This window comes from Musca domestica, unplaced genomic scaffold (genome assembly GCF_030504385.1).
Source record: "Musca domestica strain aabys unplaced genomic scaffold, Musca_domestica.polishedcontigs.V.1.1 34, whole genome shotgun sequence".
In the NCBI taxonomy this organism is placed as follows: Eukaryota; Metazoa; Arthropoda; class Insecta; order Diptera; family Muscidae; genus Musca; species Musca domestica.
The window spans coordinates 9497297-9519914 of NW_026712313.1; the positions used below are offsets into that span (position 1 = coordinate 9497297).

General features: G+C 32.0%; 2 protein-coding genes across 3 annotated transcripts in view; both read left to right on the forward strand.

The window, feature by feature from the left end:
* Nucleotides 1–3797, forward strand: part of LOC101897758 (fibronectin type-III domain-containing protein 3a) — a 660976-nt gene extending 657179 nt beyond the window's left edge. For both annotated transcript variants that reach the window (XM_059125593.1, XM_059125594.1), the window contains one exon: nucleotides 2647–3797. The gene's annotated coding sequence lies outside the window, so the exon portion shown is untranslated. The remainder of the gene's footprint in view (nucleotides 1–2646) is intronic.
* Nucleotides 3798–11463: 7666 nt separating this feature from the next.
* Nucleotides 11464–15857, forward strand: LOC131803829 (uncharacterized). The gene is made up of 2 exons (XM_059125551.1): nucleotides 11464–12722; nucleotides 12793–15857. Exons 1-2 carry the CDS (start codon nucleotides 11464–11466, stop codon nucleotides 15824–15826), a joined length of 4293 nt encoding a protein of 1430 aa, XP_058981534.1. The 3' UTR covers nucleotides 15827–15857.
* Nucleotides 15858–22618: the final 6761 nt, after the last annotated feature.

A 22618-nucleotide genomic window follows, 5' to 3' on the forward strand; every position in this document is an offset into this window, starting at 1 on the left:
ACTGATATAAATATTGCAACGTGCCGTATTTGGACTATATCGTCTACTTCCTATACTTTATATGAGATATGTGCAATTTTTTGGAAGATGTGGAAAATCGCGCCAGGTAACAGATATAGCGGGCCGAAGTATTCATCTAATGAAGATAAAAATATTGATACGCGCAAAATTTAATGGGAATCCAACATTTAAATACAATTTTATACGAAATCACAAATTCCGATTAATTACATATTTATATCAGATTTCTGGCCTAGGGAAGGCAGGTTGTATACAATCGCCTACTCGTTTCGCAATTATGACAGATATAAGTATTGGAAATTGTGACCCTTTGTGGTTGAGGTACCAGAACTGGTTGGCAAATATCTATCATCTTCACAAAAGATTTTCCCATTTTGTTTTTCAAAATTTTGAACCCTTTATGAGGGAAGTGCCAGAAAGAGAGTGTCGATATATCCCATCTTCACAGCAGATCTCGTGTTAGTAAAAATAATGGAATTTGTGAAATTTGAAGAGAACTGAATGCTTATTTCGGATTTTATGATCGTTTTGGTTATTCAAAATGTTGACTCTTTGTAGGGGAGGCACCAGAAGGAATGCTCCAATCTCTACCATCTTTATAACAGATCTTGTTTTGATGAAAATATTGAAATGTGCAAATCTGAATGGAATTGGATGTTAATTTTGTGTTTTACGAGTTACATAAATATTCAAAATTTTGACCCTTTGTGGAGAAGGTACCAGAAGGAGTCGACCTATATATTCCATCTTCACAGCAAACCCTGAGTTAATAAAGATATTGTGATGTATGTAATTTGAAGACAATCGGACTCTTACATCACATTTTATAAGAGTTATAATTATTCAACATTTCGAACCTTTGTGGGGGGGGAGGTACCCGAAGAAGAAGACCGATATTATCCATTTTCGCACTTGACCTAGAACTAATCCAAATATTATGATTTGCAAAGTTGTAGCAAAATCTAATTATCCTTTCTCTGTCTGTGCAATAAAATATTTTCTTTGAAAATGTTGTAATTTTGTGGAAGAAGTACCAGAAGGAGTGGACCGATATTGCCCATCTCCGAACTCGATCTAAGTTTGACAATAATATTAAGATGTACCTAGGGACTAAAACCGTTATTTCGATGAGGCACGTTCTGTAGCCATATGGCTGAGGGTATAGAATTTTGTCGTGATATTGCGAAAAAAAGATATACAAAATTTAAACTTCCAAAAATGGTCGAACTTATATACTTACAATATATATACAGGGTGAGATAAAAAACTACAACAAAGTCAAACGCCATAACTTTTACATTTTTTTTAAATTTTATTGAATGACAGCAAAAAATATGGGAAGTAGCATCAAATTTTAAAATAAGTTTAGATTTGTTCGAATTGGTCACCTTTGACACGAATTATGGCCTTCAAACGGCCAATGCTCTGCTGTATTTTGGCCTATTCCCGGCGAAGCGCTTGCTTGAGGTGATCGAAAATTTGGTATTTTTTAGTGCCAACCTTGCTTTCCAAAATACTCCAGACACAATAGTCCAACGGATTGGTATCTGGAGATTTTGGTGGCTATTGTGCGCTGGAAATGAAGCGAGGAACCTCATTTTGTAACCATTCTTGGGTGGCGGTGGCGTGCTGAGTGCGATAGTGCTGAGTCCTATTGAAATGTCCAAGGTCTGCAGCCAATATGTTTGCGTGCCCAAGGCTTTAATACTCCCTCCAGAATATTTTCGCGATAATATTCGGCATTTATTTTGATGCCATGGTAGATTAATACGAGCGGAGAGCCGGCAATTGAGTTCTGGTGGCCAAACGAAGGTGCACATTTTCATCTGACCTCTTTGGCAAGTTAACACGATCATTTTGTTTGTTTACAAACTGCAGGACAACGAATGTTTTCTCAGCGGAGAAAACCAAATTCGTCAGTTCACCACTTTCGCCCAAGCGAAGCAACTCTTTAGATCTTTTGAGTCTATTTTCTTTCTGTTGCTATGTAAGTTCTTGCACTTTTTGGAATCTCAATGGCTTTTCCCCGAACTCATTTTTCAATATTTGCCGAATGGAATATTGCGATATGTTCAACTCACGAGTCATTTTTCGGCCACTGCGACGCGGGTTTCGATCAAGTCGCTTCTTTACTTTTCGAACCATTTCTGCTGATGTTGCTGTTTTCTTCGGTCCACTTCCTTGACGTCGGGCTACGCTACCAGTATCACCGTAACAAAACACAAGAGATTTATTCACATTTAAATGCTGGAGTGCTCTAACGATAGCCACTTGTGGATTTCCTGCTAAAAATATAGAGATATCACACTATCACGCATGAATTCCGTTACGAATAACTTTTTTTCTGGAAAATTCTCACCAAAATGCTTTTGTACGCTTGTAAACAATATAATGAGTTGTTACTGGATAATTTTAACGTGTGGCTTAGAAATTACAGCAGTCTGAAGTTGATTGCAGTTTTTTCATCTCACCCTGTATATAGTATTTTATCCATCACTTCTCGAAAACTTGACATGAGGCCAAATCGGTTATCTCAAAATCCATACTACTAAAGAAGTTCCATAATATGTTCAAAATATAAAAAAAAAAATAATTCAAACTTTTTTACAATTATTTTTTTTACAGTTCAATTCCGATTTTGGATGATGACGTCACCAATTTTGAAAAATACATGTCTCAAAGAAAAATTAACAAATTATTAGCCGCCGGCAAAACTCACCCCAATGGATGTTTGAAGACCCACAACCTCCCTCACTTCGCCCTCCCAACATAGTAAATCAAGCCCATATGTCTCAAAACAACAAAAGTCTATAGAGAATATAATACAATGATGATTTTATTTATAGTTATTATGAACACACACACACACACACACACAGACAGGCAACCAGACTTGTCTATAAAAACACTAAAACAACAACAAAATTTTTAATTAATTCAAATATATTTTTTCTAAATAAAATATATTATTGAAATTTATAGATATATGAAAAATTGAAATAGTTATATTATGCATAGCGAATAAGTACGAAACGAAATATATATATACATGCAAACATATATATAATATACAAAAATAAATAAAAAAAACATCTAAGTGTTTCTATGTAAATGTGTAAAATTTAACAAAATAAAAACTTTAGCTTAAATAAAAAATGAAAAATGAAATAATGCATTTCCATAAACAAATATCGAAGAAAGAAAAACCCCCAAAACAAGATTATGTAAAAAATGTGTACGAAACTCTAAAACATAAAAATAATGTACTAAAAATTGTATAAATATTTAGAAAATTAATTCTAAAAAAAATGTAAACATATTATATTACTATATATATATATTATCAATTATGAAATTTATATAAATATCAATATATTGTTTTTTTGATTTTTTTGCAATTCCATATTTATCTAGCAACATATTCCAATGCGTATCTACATGTATTTTTTTTACAACAATATTTAGCTGCATTTTAACTAATTATTTTGTGTGTTTCTCAAACATACTTTTTAGCTAAACTATATATCTATCTGTCCATGATAACCATGCAATTAGTAAACCGATTTCTTATTTTTTTTTTCTTCGTCGCTCTCAACTGAACATAAGAAATAAAAAAACAATTCCTATCTACATTATAAGTGTAAAATCTATCGAAATCATATATCGAAATGTATAAACAAAAAAAGTGCTTTTCTTTAGTAAAAATTTGTAAAAAAAAAAACAAAAACTAAACGGATTAAAATAAATATTTTTTACGCCTACGAAAGTAAAAAAAATATATCGAAACAAAAACAAAACTCAATGAAAGTGATATAATTTTGATAACGCAATGTAAACACAATATATATACATATATGTATTCCTTTTCTCTTACTTATTTTAATGTCTATATAGATTTATGATTTTTTTTCCTATACATTCTCACAATTTGAGGTTATGAATGGAAAATGTGGTTTTTTCACATATAAGATGATTTGAAAGGAGAAAAATTTTGGATAATTGAAGAAGACAAGTAGGTCTTCTTTTTTGGAAGACAAATAAGTCTTCTTTTAGAAAATAAATTGGTCTTCGAATAGAAGATAAGTTGGTCTAATATGTCTTCTATTCGAAAACCTATTTGTCTTCTATTCGAAGACCCATTTGTCTTCTATTCGAAGACTAATTTGTCTTCCAAAAAGAAGACCTATTTGTCTTCTATTCGAAGACCAATTTGTCTTCTATTCGAAGGCCAATTTGTCTTCTATTCGAAGACCCATTTGTCTTCCATTCGAAGAGCAATTTGTCTTCTATTCAAAGAAGTGGCTGTCTAGTAAAAGATACTAGACAGCCACCTACTAGGAAACCAATTTATCTCCTATTCCAAGACCAATTCGTCTTCTATTCGAAGATCAATTTGTCTTCGATTCGAAGAGCAATTTTTCTTCCATTCGAAGACCAATTTGTCTTCCATTCGAAGACTAATATGTCTTCTATTCGAAGACTAATTTGTCTTCTATTCAAAGACTATATTGTCTTCTATTCGAAGACCTATTTGTCTTCTAAAAGAAGACTTATTTGTCTTCCAAAAAAGAAGACCTATTTGTATTCTATTCGAAGACTTTTTTGTCTTCCAAAAAAGAAGACCAATTTGTTTTGTATTCGAAGACAAATTAGACTTCCATTCGAAGACCAATTTGTCTTCTATTCGAAGACCCATTTGTCTTCCATTCGAAGACCAATTTGTCTTCTATTCGAGGACCAATTTATCTTCTAAAAGAAGACATATTTGTATTCCAAAAAAGAAGACCTATTTGTCTTCTATTCGAAGAGCAATTTGTCTTCCATTCGAAGAGCAATTCGTCTTCTATTCGAAGACCAATTTGTCTTTCCTTCCAAGACCAATTCGTTTTCTACCAGAAATCAATTTTTATACCCTCCACCATTTTACGGACTGCCTAGTTTGTAATTCCCCGAAATATTCGTGATAGATCCTACAAAGTATACATATTCTGGATCAGCGTAATATTCTAAGACAGTTAAGCTATGTCCGTTTGTCCGTCGTTATCACGCTATCTTTCGAACGAATTGAGAATGCACACATGTGAATTTTGCCAGCAGGTAGGTTGAGTTCGTAAATGGGCTATGTCGGTCCACGTTTTCGTATAGCCTCCATATGACGGAACATCTCGATATTCGGTATTTTGATGATTTCCGCTACATAATTCACCCGAATCGTTCCAAATTTTGTATTCGATGTTTGTAACAGGTACTGTAGTCTATGTCTAAAATTTTCGTATGTAGGTCCACGTCTTCGTATAGCCCCCATATAACGGTACCTGTCGATATTCGGTCTTTTGATGATTTTAGCGATATTATTCGCCGGAATTTTTTAAAATTTCGTATTCGAAGTTTGTAACGGATAATGCAGCCTATGTCTAAAAATTTCGTATGCCGGTACACGTTTTCGCATAGCGCCCATATAACGGTACTTGCCAATATTTGGTCTTTTGATGATTTTAGGGACATTATTCGCCGGAATTGTTCCAAATTTTGTATTTGAAGGTTGTAACGGGTACTGCAGCCTATGCCTAAAAATTTCGTATGCAGGTCTACGTCTTCGTATAGCCCCCATATAACGGTACCTCCCGATATTCCGTATTTTGATGATTTTCGAGACATCATTCACCCGAATTGTTTCAAAATTTTCGTATTTGAAGATCTTAATGGGTACTACAGCCTATGACAAAAATTACTTATGCAGGTCTATGTCTTCGTATGGCAACCGTATAAAGGTTATCATTTAAACAATATTTTTCGGAATTTTTTGAAATTGTTTAAGTTTCTTCAAAATGGTGAAGGGTATTAAAAGTTCGGCCCGGCCCGGAACTTAGCTGTTTTTTAATTGTTTTTCCTTACCAGACTTATTTTGTCTCCTGATTTTTCTTTCTATTCAAAAACCTTTTCATCTCATCCCTTTAAAATAAATCTCGTTTTCCGTTCATAACCTCAAATGTATTTTTTGTTAGAAACATTTCGTCAGTAGCTCTGTGTTATTTATCTCCAACTTCCATAACATCAGCAGCGTTTTCAAACTGCTAGTGTTTAAGATTTTTTTTAATGATATTTCTCTTTTTTACTTTAGCTAAACAAAATGCTTCCTTAAATAGCTTAAAAATAGATTTTTTAATGCACTATTATTTTTTTTTAATTCAAACATACTCTATTATTTTATATGAATTTCATTTAAACGATTTATATTTTTAATGATATGGTAAATGGTCATAAATTAAAGCAAAAAAACATATGAATTTATATATTTTTTATGAAATATTTTTCGGTTTAATTTTTTTATATATTTTTTTGTAATATTTTCAGAGCATTTTGAGGTTAAACTAAGATTTTTTTAAAATTTATTTTTTGATTTTTTTTACTATTTTTTTTTTTTTTGATTTTTTTTACTATTTTTTTTTTTAATTCTTTCACCTAAAATTTGTAAAATTTTGAGCTTATGATTTTTTAAATTTATTTTTTGTTTTTTTTTACTAATATTTTTTTTAATTTTTTCACCTAAAATTTGTAAAATTTTTAATTGAAAGGAAATCTAAACCATGGGTCAGTCACATATTGTAGCTTCTTTTTATATCCAAACCTAGAACTCGTGCTCAACTCTTGTTGTAGGACATGAAATTTTTATAATGGGTAAAATTTAAGGCATAAAATTCCAATCCCTCTATATTTTAAAAAATTGTGTTTATCCAACGTTTTACATTAGACCCCCCCATGGCTTTGAAAAATTTAATTTTTTTATGAACTGATCTAATCTTTAAATTTTCTTACTGATTTAAAAATGCAAGTCTTTATATTGATATTTGTCAATTTTTTTTTTTTTATATAATATTTTTTTAATATTTTGTATATTATTATGTGTTTTTTTATAATTTACATCATATAAATATTTTTTAATTAAAAAATTTTAATTTTTAAATGTGAAATTAATATTTTTTTCTTTATAGAATATCTTTGTGCAAAAATATTTTTTATACAAAACAAAAACGATCTATATATAAAAAAAACTAACAAAAAATCAAAATTACTTATAAAAAAAAAACATTTATGTAGAAATTTAAATAAAGTAGATTTGTTTTTTTTAATGTTTTAGAAATGAAGTGCAACTGAAAACAAGTGTTATAAAATTATATAAACAAAAAGAAACCCCTTTACAAAAACAAAAAAAGCTAGATGGCTTTAAAAACAAAAAAGAGCATTGTTTCATTTGTATTTGAACTTTGTTGGAAAATAATGTTAAAAATTAAAATAAAAAAACAACTATATAAAAATTATTAATTATGACTTTATTATGTTTGCTTCGAATGCAAAAACTTGTGTATAAAAATAAAACATAGGAAAATAAAAATTAAATTTATATAAATATTTGAAATTATAAATTAATTATAATAATATAAATTTAAAAACAAAAAACCCAATTGAACTTATGTGCATTATTTAGTGTGGTATGCGGTGTAAAATACAATTATAACTAATATACATAGAACATATACATATATAAATAAAATAAAACTAAAAAAAAACATATTAAATAAATTTATAAACCTACTACAAAAAAATGAACAGAAACCCAATTTAGCAACAACATGAAACATAACAAAATCAAGATAATTATAAAAAAATACAAATCATACATTTTGTTCTTTATACAAAACACACAACATATATATACATATATAAAAATATATATAAAAGAAATAAATTTATATATATATTTTTGTTTTTTTTTTTTAATATAAATATATTATTAAATTTTTACAGTTTTTTTTAATATTTTTGTTTTTTTTTTTTTCTATTTTTTATGTTGTATTTTACTCTCATCCAATATATATATATATATACATACTTATACATATATATATATATAATAAAACAATTGCATATGTGAATTATATATATAAATACATTAAAAAAAAAACAACAACACAACAACCAACATTTAAAAACATTCTGAAAAATTATTAAGAAAATCAACAATTATACAGATAAATATATATATAAATAAAATAATAATAATAATAAAAGAATTATATATACATATACATATGACCGAATATATATAAATGATAAATAAAAATCATTATGGTAATATACAAAAAAAAAACGATTGTATTTAATTTCAATGGTTACAATTTGCATTAAGGGTAAGTTTAAGACGGCATCTAACGTATTTAGCAAAAAAAAATCTCTCATGAGAGAAAAAAATATGAATGACATAGAAAACATGCATACGCCTCAAAGTATGCTTTGAATTTCTGATGAAAGTTGTTAAAAATGTTGCCGGATCCCAAACAAAAATTATTTTTAACAACGAGACGCCTATTTCGCCATTCTGGTTGCCTGGTATTTTGGGAAATTGAGCAAAACGCGGTTTTCGGTTGAGTGTGACGTCATCAGCGAATTGAAGTAAAAACTCACCTTCTAGTGGGTGTTTTAAATAAATATTAAGTTCTAATAATTTTTACACCCTTCACCATGGTATGGAGGGTATATTAAGTTTGTCAATCCTTTTGTAACACCGCGAAATATACATTTTAGACCCCACAAAGTATATATATTCTTGATCACCTTAAAATTCTAAGAGGATTTAGCAATGTCCGTACGTCTGTCTGTCTATGGAAATCGCTCTAACTTCCGAACGTAATGAAGTAGGTTGATAATATTTTACTCAAATGTATATTATGTCTTCAGGATTTTTCGAATTGAAAATGGGCCATGTATGTCCACGTTTTGATATAGCCCCCATATAACGATACCTCCCGATATTCGGTATTTTGATGATTTTAGTGACATTTTTCACCGGAATTGCTTCAAATTTGGTATTTGAAGTTCGTAATGGGTACTACAACCTATGACAGAAAATTGTCTGTGCAGGTCCACGTCTTCGTATAGCCGCCATATAGCGGTACCTCCCGATATTTGGTATTTTGATAATTTTAGCCACATTATTCACCGGAATTGTTTCAAATTTGGTATTTGAAGTTCGTAGAGGATACTACAGCCTATGACAGAAAATTGTCTGTGCATGTCCACGTCTTCGTATAGCGCCCATATATCGGTACCTCCCGATATTTGGTATTTTGGCGATTTTAGCGACATTATTCACCGGAATTGTTTCAAATTTGGCTTTTGAAGTTCGTAATGGATACTACAGAATATGGCAGAAAACGGGGCATGTAAGTCCACGTCTTCGTATAGCCCCCATATAATGGTACCTCCCGATATTTGGTATTTTGATGATTTTTACGACATTTTTCACCGGAATTGTTTCAAATTTGGCTTTTGAAGTTCGTAATGCATACTACAGCCTATGGCAAAAAATTATCTGTGCAAGTCCACGCCGTCGTATAGCCCCCATACCATGGTACCTCCCGATATTTGGTATTTTGATGATTTTTACGACATTTTTCACCGGAATTGTTTCAAATTTGGCTTTTGAAGTTCGTAATGGATACTACAGAATATGGCAGAAAACGGGGCATGTAAGTCCACGTCTTCGTATAGCGCCCATATAATGGTACCTCCCGATATTCGGTATTTTAATGATTTTAGCGACATTATTCACCGGAATTGTTTTAAATTTGGTATTTGAAGTCCGTAATGAATACTACAGCCTATGACAGAAAATTGTCTGTGCAGGTCCACGTCTTCGTATAGCCGCCATATAGCGGTATCTCCCGAAGTTCGGTATTTTAATGATTTTAGCGGCGTTATTCACCGGAATTGTTTCAAATTTGGCATTTTAAGTTCGAAATGGATACTACAGCCTATGACAGAAAATTGTCTGTGCAGGTCCACGTCTTCGTATAGCCCCCATAAATGGTATCTCCCTATATTCGGTATTTTGATGATTTTAGCGACATTATTCACCGGAATCGTTTCAAATTTGGTATTTGAAGTTCGTAATGGATACTACAGCCTATGACAAGAAATCGTCTGTGCAGGCCCACGTCTTCGTATAGCACCCATATAAAGGTACCTCCCAATAGTAGATAGAATATGAGACCGGAAGTGGCAGGGTCAATAAAATTTTACGACTTTTTGCCTCGGTGCATTAACCCCCCCCCCCCCCCCCCCCCCCCCCAACCAAGCCATGTGTGTAAAGTTTTATGGCCATCATAAATTAGGTGTGCATTGATTTTTATTGGTTTTGCCTGTCCGTGTGGCGAAGTATGTCACCCTTTGCATTGTGTTATCTTCTATTTTGTATTGATTGTGGTCTATTTGAATTTGATGTGTGTCTCACCCTCATTCTTGGCACTTGTGTTTTTCCTCAAGATTGAATATGTCCGTCTGTGCGATCATGTGTGTTACACACAGTATTGTACTGATTATTGTTTGTATGTGCGGCAATGTTAACCTTTCCATTTGAATTTGATGTGTGTCTAACCCTGTCTTGACACTTGTGTTTTCCCCCCACCCCCCCTCAAGATCATATGGGTTACACACAGTTTGTGTATTGATTGTTGTTTGTATGTGTGGTAATGTTACCCTTCCCATAGTTTTCTTTTAGTTTAGTTATGATGCGTTTAGTTCAAATATGATGTGTCTATGTCGTGTGTTTGTCCCTAATTCTTCTCACTTGTGTTTTTCCTGAGGATTGAATGACCTTGGCGCCCTTTGTTTGCTGTTGCACATTTTGTTGCCTATATTAAGGCTTGGGCGTTGTTGTTGCATGAGTAAGAACACTTGTGCCCTTAGAAAGAAATTTGTCTAGAGTTGTTGTTTTTTCTAATTAGCGTAGACGTATACCTACAGTCGGGCGTATGCGTTTGATCCCTACATTCAGCCATCATCATCACTTGAGGGTAATAAAAAAATGTAATGAGACTCATATTTTGTTTTTGTTTTGGTTTTTTATGTTTGGGGTTTTTATTTCACATTGGAAATGTTTGAACCGTTGTATGTGTGTGTGTGTGTGTGTGTGTGTAATTGTGCGTTGTTTGGTTTTTTTTTTTTTTTTTTTTTTTTTTTTTTTTTTTTTTTTTTTTTTTTTTTTTTTGAGCCAACCCTCACTTGGCATCATCCCACTTGTGTCACTTGTGGCACATATCAAAAAGTTATATAAAAAAAGAAAAGAAAAAAAATTACTTGAAATTATTCGAAGTTACTACATTCAATTCATATGAGAAAACTGTTTGAATTTATGTTTGGTGACAAGATGTAACATTTTGAAAATTACAAGGGCAATCTGATCTTACGTGTACTTGTTGTATTTTGGAAGACCTAGGATGAAAAATGTTTTGAAAAATACATATGTATCTGTTAGTGGAGGTTTCTTAGGTTTTCTATAGAAATGGCCAGTGTTAATATAGGACTGAGTTTTTTAAAAAATAGGTTTAGTATAAAATAAGAAATTCAATCGCAAGCATCACCATCAAATTTTTCGAAATCAAAATGGCACAAAATATTTGCAATTTCTGCTCCGAAACGTTCACTGTTAAACGCGAATATTTGAGACACGTTAACAAGCATTGCAGCGGATGTGGACAGTTTTTTAGTAATACATATCAATTAAAATTTCATCAAAAGAATTATGGATGTCCACCTATGCAAAATCAACCATCTAATAACTCAAGATTAGACAATATAGAACATGCAAACTGCAATAGTGTTACCCTACCATTGATGCGGAATCAATTTATAATTGACCAAATCACAGGCAATGATCATAACATTCCATCCCAACAAAGTGAAGGCGGAAACAAGTTCTGCAATGAGTGCCATAAAGCAGTGCGAAATATGTCCGCTCATCTTCGTAGTGATGAACATCGGCGTGTAATTCGCCAAATTTTTGGTGAAAATATCAATATTGTCAAAAACTCATTTGGCAAAAATATACTAACCTTCGAGTATATTAATGCAAAAAACATTTTGCTGCCAAATGAATTATTAAGCGATGCCAAAGAAACGATTGTCAGCTTGGTCGAGAAGAACTTTACGAGAAATACGCCTATAAAATTCAATATTGAGCTTATAGGAGAATATGTCAAGCCCACAAGTCAACGTGATGAACCATCAACATCAAATATGGTTTTAAATACAAGTCAAAATATGTTTTGCCATATGTCAAAAATGTCGTTGATAACGGAAGGTGACAATATAAGCCAATTATTCCACGATCACGCGAATCGTATAATTAATAAAATGTCTGAATTTCAAGAAAGAGATTCTGGCTGGGCTTTAGAGAAAATCGTAAAGCTGAATATAAATATATATAAAGCTAATTTAACTCGTGGCTCCCAGTTCTTGAAGACACCGCTCTCTTTATCAAAAAAGAATGCCTGTCTTAACATTAGAAATTACGATGAATTTTGCTTCAAATGGTGTATTGTGGCAGCTTTATCGGAACCAGCAGCAGCATGTGATAAGTCTAATCCGCAATCATATAATATTAATATAACCGAAGAGATTATATACTTGCCATCCGGGGAGATATTGAATTTTAGAGGACTTAGTTTCCCTATGGCGATAAAAAATATCAAGGATTTTGAGGCCAATAATGAAGATATTAGTATTAATGTCTTCGGCTATGATGGAAATCAGATAGTTGGACCCTACTATCTTACCCCAAAACGAAGGAATCGTCATATTAACTTGATGCTTCTTCATGAGGGCGACAAGTTCCACTACATATTGATCATGGATATGTCACGGTAAGTTAAAATAGCATAGTAATATTACTATTAAATATGATAAATAATGAATATATCTATTGCTTTCTAGGTTATTACGTTCACAAATAACAGCACATAGAGGTAGATCAATCATTTGTGATGGCTGCATACAAAGTTTCACCACGGAAGCCGTATATGCAAAACATGAGAAGGAGTGTGTTGGGGTCGTAACAGAGATGCCGAAAGAAGGAGAAAACATTATTCGGTTTAAAAACTACCACAAAAAGGAGAGAGTTCCATTTGTGATCTATGCGGATGCTGAATGTATTCTAGAGGATTGGAACCCGGAGAACCTCAACACAAACACAAACACAGTAACGGTAAAAAGGCACATTCCTTGTGCATTTAGTTATTATATTAAATGTAGTTTTAATGATAGTTTAAGTAAATTTTATATATATAGTGGCCCCAATGCTGCGAGAAACTTTTTAGAAAATCTTATAGGGGATTGTAAATTTATTTACAACACATATTTGTCAAAAACGGTACCAATGATTTCTTTGTCTCAGACAGAATTAGATGATTTTAATAGCAGTACTGTGTGTCACATTTGTGAGAAAGAGCTAGGTAATGACCGAGTTAAGGATCATTGTCATTTAACTGGAAAATATCGAGGAGCTGCACACAATGAATGTAATTTGAAATACCATGTGTCAAAATTTGTGCCGATATTCTTCCACAATTTTTCTTCTTATGATTGCCATTTGTTCTTCAAAGAATTAATTCACTTTGATGGAGAAATTAAAGTAATTCCATTAAATAAAGAATTATATGTTTCAATGTCATATTTCACTAAAATGAACAACGATTCAAACGAAATGGTCGATCATAATTCTTCGGTGAATTCGAAAAACAAATGGCGGAATAAATTTGAACTGAGGTTCTTGGACAGTTTTCGTTTTATGTCTTCCAGTTTGGATAGTTTGGCTAAAAATCTACCTAAAAACGCATTTCAAGCTGTTCGTACACAGTTTCCAAATGATGCTGATTTCAATCTGCTAACTAGGAAAGGAGTTTTCCCTTATGAATACGTGTCTTCATTGGACAAATTATATGAAAGAAAATTGCCTAACCGAAATGAATTTTACAACAGGTTGACTGACAGTGAGTGTTCGTTAGATGATTATAGACATGCGCAGAATGTATGGAGGCACTTTGAATGCCAAACTGTCAAGGATTATATGGAGTTGTATTTAACAGCAGATGTCTTACTGTTGGCTGATGTGTTCGAAAACTTTCGAAGTTTATGCCTCCGTCACCATAGACTTGATCCTTGTCAGTATTTCACAGTACCATCACTATCTTGGGATGCCATGTTGCTGTGCACGGGTGTTGAATTAGAGCTATTTACAGATATTAACATGTATAATTTCTGTAAAAATGGCATTAGAGGTGGACTTACACAATGTTCAAATAGACACTCGGTAGCCAATAGTAAATACACTGAAGACTATGACCCTAGTAAACCCGAGGTAAATATTTATTATTTAGACGTCAACAATTTATATGGTAAAGCAATGACACAATGTTTGCCACAAAAAGATTTTAAGTTTTTAACTCAAGAAGAGTTGGAAATATTCAATGACGTCAGTAAAATATTAGCGATTCCACATGATTCACCAACTGGTTATTTTTTTAATGTGGATTTAGAATATCCAAAAAATCTGCATGACAAACACAATGATTTACCCTTTTGTCCTGAATCCAAATGTGTCGGTGGCTGTAAGATCAAAAAGTTGATTGCAGATTTGAATGACAAAACGTCTTATACAATTGATTATAGAGTGCTTCAACAATGTATCCAGCATAATTTAATTCTTAAAAAAATTAATAGCTGTTTACAGTTTACGCAATCTAATTGGCTTGCAGCATACATAATGAAAAATAACAATCTCAGAGCACAAGCCACAGATGCTTTCGCAAAAAATTTTTATAAATTTATGAATAATTCTGTTTATGGCAAAACAATGGAAAATGTGGACAAAAGGAAAATCGTGGAAATAAGAAACCATTGGGAATCTTATGGGAAGCGCTGGGGTGCACGGGAATTTATTTCAAAACCAAATTTTCATAGTCTTACACACTTTTCAGATGAAATGGTGGCAATTCAAATGAACAAAGTGAGGGTGAAGTATGATAAACCGATATACCTTGGATTTTGTATTCTAGAGTTATCGAAATGGGTCATGTACGATTTCTTTTATGATTTTTTAAAAGTTAAGTTTGGAAACGACTTCATATTAAACTATATGGATACTGATTCATTCATACTAACGTTCACTAACCGCAACCTCTTTGCTGAACTATCACGAGAGGAAATACTGGCTAGATTTGATACATCAGATTTTTCACCATCCAATCCATATAATATACCTCTTCTTAATAAAAAAGTTATAGGAATGATGAAGGATGAGAACTGCGGAAAGACGGTATCGGAATTTGTAGGCCTAAGACCAAAAATGTACGCTATGAAAGTCCACAATAGTGAAGAGGTAAAGAAATCAAAGGGTGTTAAAAAATCTGTTATGAAGCAGTACACCATTGACACGTATAGGGATTGTCTGTATAATCGAATAAAATATTATAATAGTATGTATACATTTAGATCGAGGAAACATGAGATATACACAGACAATATAACTAAAGTGTGTCTCAGTTTCCAAGATGATAAAAGATTTATACGGGAAGATGGTGTAAGTACGTATGCTTGGGGCCATTATAAACTTAAAAATGATAACGAAGATGAGGTAGCCCTTTCAAATGAAGAGAATTCTGTGATCCCAATGGAACTTGATTTTCATATTGAAAATGCAAGCGACAATTCTATTTTTGAATTGATCGCAAATGTAAATAGTAATGACGTTATAGATTTAGAAAATATAAGTATTTCTAATTTTCCTATAGAACTAGATGTAGATATAAATAACATACCTCCTGTAAATACAATAGACATTCCTTTAGACGGGGATGACAAATCTATTTTTGAATTGTTGGGGGATTCAGATAGTGAATATACAAATTGTGAATCTCTTGATTTTATACAATTTTTAAATTTTAATGAAAATGACTTTGTAAATAAATAAAACAATCTGTATATATTTAGTAAAACATTTATTGCTTAAAAATAAAAAAAAAAAAAAATCAAACATTTAGTTTTATTTCACAAATATACTTAATATTAAGACATGGAAGTATAAATTACTTATACAGCTTTTCGAACAATTCCGGTTAAAGGTATGTACTCCACCAGGCGGTCATGAATGATTAGACAATATGATGAGGTGTTTTGAGGTATTGGGATATTGGTGGTAAATTCGATTTTTAAATCAATTGGTCCATTTTTCACAGCTTCATTTTGATTGCTTATATCAATAACGGTAATTGGATTATGTTTAAACGTAGTGTATGTTAGAAGCGGTTGTGGTTCCCTCATATAATATGTTTGTTGAAATTTGGCATACATGTCATAAAGTATTGCATAACGATTCTCTGAGAACTTAAGATTTAAATCATCATAAGGGTATGTCTCAGAATTCAAGTGTACTTTGATGTTCTCAAGATCACAGTGGATCAATTTGTTGTCTCTTTCAAACACTAAAGCAACATATCGCGGTCTTTCATGATTGGCAGACATTTTAACACTCCAATTATGTTTTAAACCACCAGAAAAAGTTGGATTAAAATAACAATCCCAACTACGAAACGCCAGCGGCAATGTTTTTCCTTCCTTTATAGTTTTCAGAAAACTAATTTTTCTATAATCAGACAAATGAATGTGTTGAACTTTCCACACAATGTTTGTGATTGTTAGTCGAATGTCTTCTTTCGAGTCAGTTGAATAACACACATTCATGTCATTAGCGCTCCGCAAGAGAATTAAATCATGCTTACTATTGCATATTACTTTGTTGAAGTCTTCAGCAAATCCCAGCAGACGATTCAAGGGTACACAAAAGTTAAAAGAATTAGTGGTTATATCACCATCTACGTTCCATCCTGCTTTACTCATAACATTACTTTCAAATGGATTTAAAGAAATCCAATTTTTAATTTTTGTTGACATTCCAAGATAGCGTGTACGATCAATTTCAACACCGTTTAGTTCGTAACGAATTTCGTCAAACATATACCCCACACAATTATTCCTCAGTCTAGCGTTTGATGAAATTTCTCCATTTGCTTTTCTCAAATGCCCTTCAATGTACAAATAGCTCTCTGATGGTAATATGTACAAATCTTGGTTTTGAATGCTTATACGTATTTCATCATTGTTTTTAAATGATTGAACATAAGGAACATAGCTGTGATAATCCCGCTTTATGATATTCTCATCAGAGAATGGCCGTTCATTTATATTAAGTACTTCAGACATTGGGTTTTACTTTTAATTTAAGTAATTTTAAAAACTCTTTATTTTCCTTAGTTAGAAATGGTCTTGTCGGCTTGACAACTTTATGTTGAATGCTTTTAGGAGTTTGTTTATAATTGTATTTATTGTATATAATCATGATTGTCTTGGTCTTATATGAATTCGAAGTGTGATTTCCTCTCCCCGAAAGTTTATCAGTCGACCTTCTTGATCTAGTATTAATATTTCAAGACGACTGATTTCCTTGACGTTCAAAGGCAAATAAATGAGGTTCAATGGTCTTTCATCCAATTTATAGCCTGGAGGAACATCTAAAGAAAATTCGTGAAGAATATGTGCAGGTGAGTTGTTCATAAATGATCCAGTTACTATATTGCAGTGTATTTGAACAGCATTCACCTTCAAAATATTTACTGGAAGGTTAGATATGTGCTTTTTTCCAGGCTCTAAAACTTTGTCTGTGAAACCAAAGAGTTTTGATATAGATTTCTCCTTATTGAAATAAATAGGATCATGAGATGATGTAATTTCTATTTGTAATGTATTATTATTGGCTTTAATATCTATAGATCTATTTATGTACATAGATCTGTACACTGTTTCCAAAAAGTCTGCAATATCTTGCAATTCATATGATCCTATAGGTATTTCTATTGTATCATTTCCAATATGAAACAAGTTATTATCCTCATCCACATTAGGAATTGAGTTGTACGATTGAAAATCAATTAAACTACACTCGTAATCATTATCACCTAATTCTATAGGTGGTGAATAATTTGAGCATAAAATTGAATTTCTACCCGTCAAAGTAAACGTTCTTGACATTGCAAGATACTAAGTTGTAATAAACAGTACACAATCGATTCTCATACTTTTATATTTTATTGTTAAATATCATTACAAAACATAATTTTTATCTATCCAAGAATTATGCCGATTTGAGAAACCCAACCATTTCACATAAACTTTGTCATCCTTTGATTTTAGAATTTTCTCCACCAAATATGTGTTTGGATATTTTGTAGGCAAAAGTTCTTCTCTATAAAAACATCCTTGTATTGGATTTCCTTCAAAATCTTCCAGCAGATATGTAGTGGGGTTGGTTATTTTTATCGTTCTTATTCTAAAAATTTCAGTTGTCCAGTTTGGAGTATAACCCTTTTCAAAATGATGTTTATATTTGCTGATGCGTACGTGATCACCGACATGAAGGCGTGGTTTTTTAAAAATTTTTATATGATTATAAACGGATTTCAGCAGTTTTTTCTCGTTTGAGGAATTAACTTGTATTGGAGCCATTTTTATCGTTCCGTGAGGGGTGCTATTATATTTGTCTAGTAAATCCCTATAGAGTTTGATCCATTGATAATTTCCATTATAACTAAACTCTTTCCACATCATTCCTTTTAGGGTTCTATTGAAACGTTCAATAATTGATGCTTTCAATACACTATATGTAGAATAATGATTTATTCTATATTTATGCATGAGTCCCCCAAATGTTTTATTAAAAAATTCTTTCCCATCATCGGTTTGCAAATTTTTCGGAATTCGTCCTGCTTTCAGTATTTTTTCAAATGCCGTACAAACTTCAGTGGCATTTTTAGACTTGAGCGCTTCAGCCCACGCATATTTTGAAAAGGTATCTATAACTGTTAGCATAAACTTGTATCCCTTGTTTGCTTTAGAATAGTTGCCCATTTCAACTAAATCAGCTTGCCATAGGTCGTCAATCCCCTTTATAATAACCCTCCGCCTCTTAAATTTTTTTCTTGCCTGAGTGTGGAGTTCATTCACTAATTCCCGTTTTTCCATTTTATTCAGTGTAATATTTTACAGTGGAGTGAGTAAATGTGTTTTTCGATAAAATACCATAAAGTTCGTTTAACGAGTGTTTTAAACGCGATATTTCTTCTCTTATATCGGAGCACTCTTGAAATACGTTTTTCTTTAATATTTCTTGTAGGTTCTTGTTTTGCGAATGTACGTATGCTTGGTTGACCGCATCCGATCCTCCCGCCGGGGGAGCCAAGTTTTTAATCCTCTTATTCTGTATGTCCAAATTGTTATCTTCATCAATATTGATTCCCAGCACTTTCGAAACATTTCCCTTTAGTGTGGCTGAAGTATATTTTAGATGATAATGATGACCAAACTTATCCACAGTCATTGATTTTGTAATTCAGGTGATTAATAAATTATATTTCCCTCTCTCAGTTCCTCGATAATAGAAACAATCTCATTAGTATGATTATTATTGCCGGCTTGTTGTGATGCTAACAACAGCTTTAATCGTTCTATTAATTCATTAGGATCGTCCCAGTATATATAGTTCGGTTTACCGAGATTTACTCTCATTAGGCCTTTGCCGCTGTGAGTATCATCCATCAAGTGTTTAATAACACGTTTATATTTATATCCTCTGTTGGATTTGATTCGTTCATTATGCTTAAAGTTTACTTTATGTGCATTAGAGTCCAGCAAAATTTTTTTATATATTTCTAGTTCTGACGCGTCATAATTTTTAGGTTTTTGATAAAATAGTAGTTCAAATAGACCCGGTGTAAATGCCCAATGTTGATTTCCAATAATTATTTTCTGATCATCAACTTTTAATGGTTTGTCCCCAAATTTCCATTCTCCGTGAATATCTTTGTGTGGTCCATATACCGTATCCAATTTTTTGTTTTTATTTAAAAGAGAAAGGTCAACGGTATCATCATTATCTGTATAAAATGTGTCATCTTTTGAATCCAACTCATCGGTTTCCTCCCATAAAATTTTAGGTTCTGGCTTAATATCGTGTTTCAATTTTTTAACGGGTGTACTCATAGCAAAATAATCTTTATATGATTCAATATTTTCCTTCTTAGGTATTGGTTGATTTGATGCATTAACATTCGTTAGTTTTAATAGTTTATGTATTGGCTCAGTTATGGGTTTGAATGTATTTTTCAATTCGTTTGTTTTTAATTCCTCCCCCCTTTTAATGCTTCGTAATTTTCTTTTCAAGGCATTTCGGGACTTAACAAGGCGCTTTAACATTTCTTCTTCCATGGTTGTGATTATACTAATAGCAGTGGTTATAATAGGGATTACTTAAATATATTTATGGTTGTATAAATGTGTGAAATCCCTTTCTATATCTTCCCGAGTTAATATCATCGTCTTTGCTAATTGTTAGAAATCCATATTTTTCCTTCCAGCATTCACGACATATTTCTTTAAATTTTTCAAAACTCATATCACTTCCAACATGATCATTGTATATATGTTTTAAATTTAAATCATCTTGTTTGAACATAATAATCATATTTGCATTATCACGTAGTAAATGTTTCGGAATCCTAGTATATGTCTGACATAAATAAAATGAATCGACATTTTTATGGCGACCCATACTGAAGTACGTTTTAATATTATTTTGTTTATCACAAGCCACATCATCGAATATGATAATTGAATTTGGCCTTATATCTTCTGGTTGTACAACATCCTCATTATTATTGAAAGTAAACAATCGCATACCCTTTATAGATGACATAAGTTTCTTGAGATATTCGTATTTCGGTTGATATAGAGATTTAGAATATATATAAACATTTTGGAATTTCAAACCATTTGGACTTTCTATCAAGCTTAGCATAACATTAGTCTTTCCACAATTCGAAGGGCCAACTATTAAGGCTCTTATAGAATTTGGTAATAAAACGCTGTGTCTGGGTGATTTCTTTTGTACGAAATCCGCATTTCGCACTGGAAGTTTTGCTTGTTGTTCAACTAATCTCATTTCGTAACTAATGAGTGATTTAATTGACAATGTCTATTTATCTTATTCTCTTGTTTACAGCAAGCTCAAAAAGTATAAAATGATTGTTTATAACAACAATAATGTTATTAGAAAGAGAACCGCTAAAGGAAGAGGACTTGTAAATAAATTAATTAATTCTTTACCAGTGGAACTTCATCTGCCGGGTTATCAATTCTGTGGCCCCGGAACTAAGCTCTTAAAACGATTAGAAAGGGGGGATAAAGGTGTTAACCCATTGGATGCTGCTTGCAGAGAACACGATATCGCTTATTCACAAAACGAAAATATTCATAAACGACACATTGCTGATCGTGAACTAGCTGAAAGAGCGTGGGAGCGAGTTAAAGCAAAAGATAGCAGCCTTGGCGAAAAAATTAACGCATATCTAGTCTCGAACATAATGAAAGCGAAAACAAAGTTTGGTATGGGTTTAAAAAATAAAAAACTTCAAAAAGCTACTGGTCAACAGATTTTTAATAAAGCACTCAAAAATGCGTCAATGAAACTTAAGAGTGTAAAACCAACTGATATTGATGATGCTATAAAAATAGCAAGAAAAGAAATTCAAAAAACTTTTCGCGGAAGAAAGGCAAAGGTAGTTGTACCACGAGTTATTAAGTTACCAAAAACTGGGGGATTTCTTCCCCTTATACCTATTCTAACAGGTCTAGGTGCTTTGGGTGCCCTAGCATCGGGTAGTTCAGCAATTGCTAATGCTGTTATGAATGCTAAAAATGCCAAACGACAATTAGAGGAGCAAACCAGACATAACAAAACTATCGAAGCTATAGCTATGGGTAAGGGTTTGTATTTAAAACCCTACAAAAAAGGTTTTGGTATTTACTTGAATAATACATCAAAAAACTAATTAAGCAACTACCCAACGCACCACTTACTGACAAACAAATATATTCTTTTGGAAAAAAATATATACCACGCTTTAGAGGTGTATATATGCGCAACAGATTACCTAAGATGCCATATAAGAAAGAGTGTGGTATTATAAATATGGATAATGATAGTGGACCTGGCACGCATTGGGTAGCATATTATAAATATGACAACATCATTGAATATTATGATAGTTTTGGAAATCTCCAACCTCCGTTAGAAATTTTATATTATTTAGGTCCAAATATTACTTATAATTATAAAAGAGATCAACACTTTAACACATACAATTGTGGACACCTCTGTTTAAAGTTCTTAATAGAAAAAGCTTATAAATACAAAATTTAAAACATGAAATTGGTTAGTTCAATTTAATACTTCCATGAAGATGCAATCAGTTGATAGGTCGGATATTGCGATAGTGGATTTTCAGTTTTGTCATGGAAACCACAAGAGCATATTTATGAAGGAGCTGGCGTTCATTTGTGGTACTTCTATTGTGCCTAATCATTTTCTGTTTCGTCCGCCTTTTAATATAAAAGAACTTACTAACGAAGCCTGCAGAACAAATGTATACTGTAAGAACTTTGTAAACGGATTGGATTGGGAGGATGGAGATGTGGACTACAATGAGGTTGAGAGTGTCCTCATGCCATTGGATGAATATAAGTACATTTTTGTTGTTGGAAGAGACAAAAAACAATTTCTACAGAAATATCTCACTGCTAACATAATAAATTTAGAAGACAAAATTAAGCTAAGAACATGTCGAAATTATTTTACTAATTGTTCAATACATTC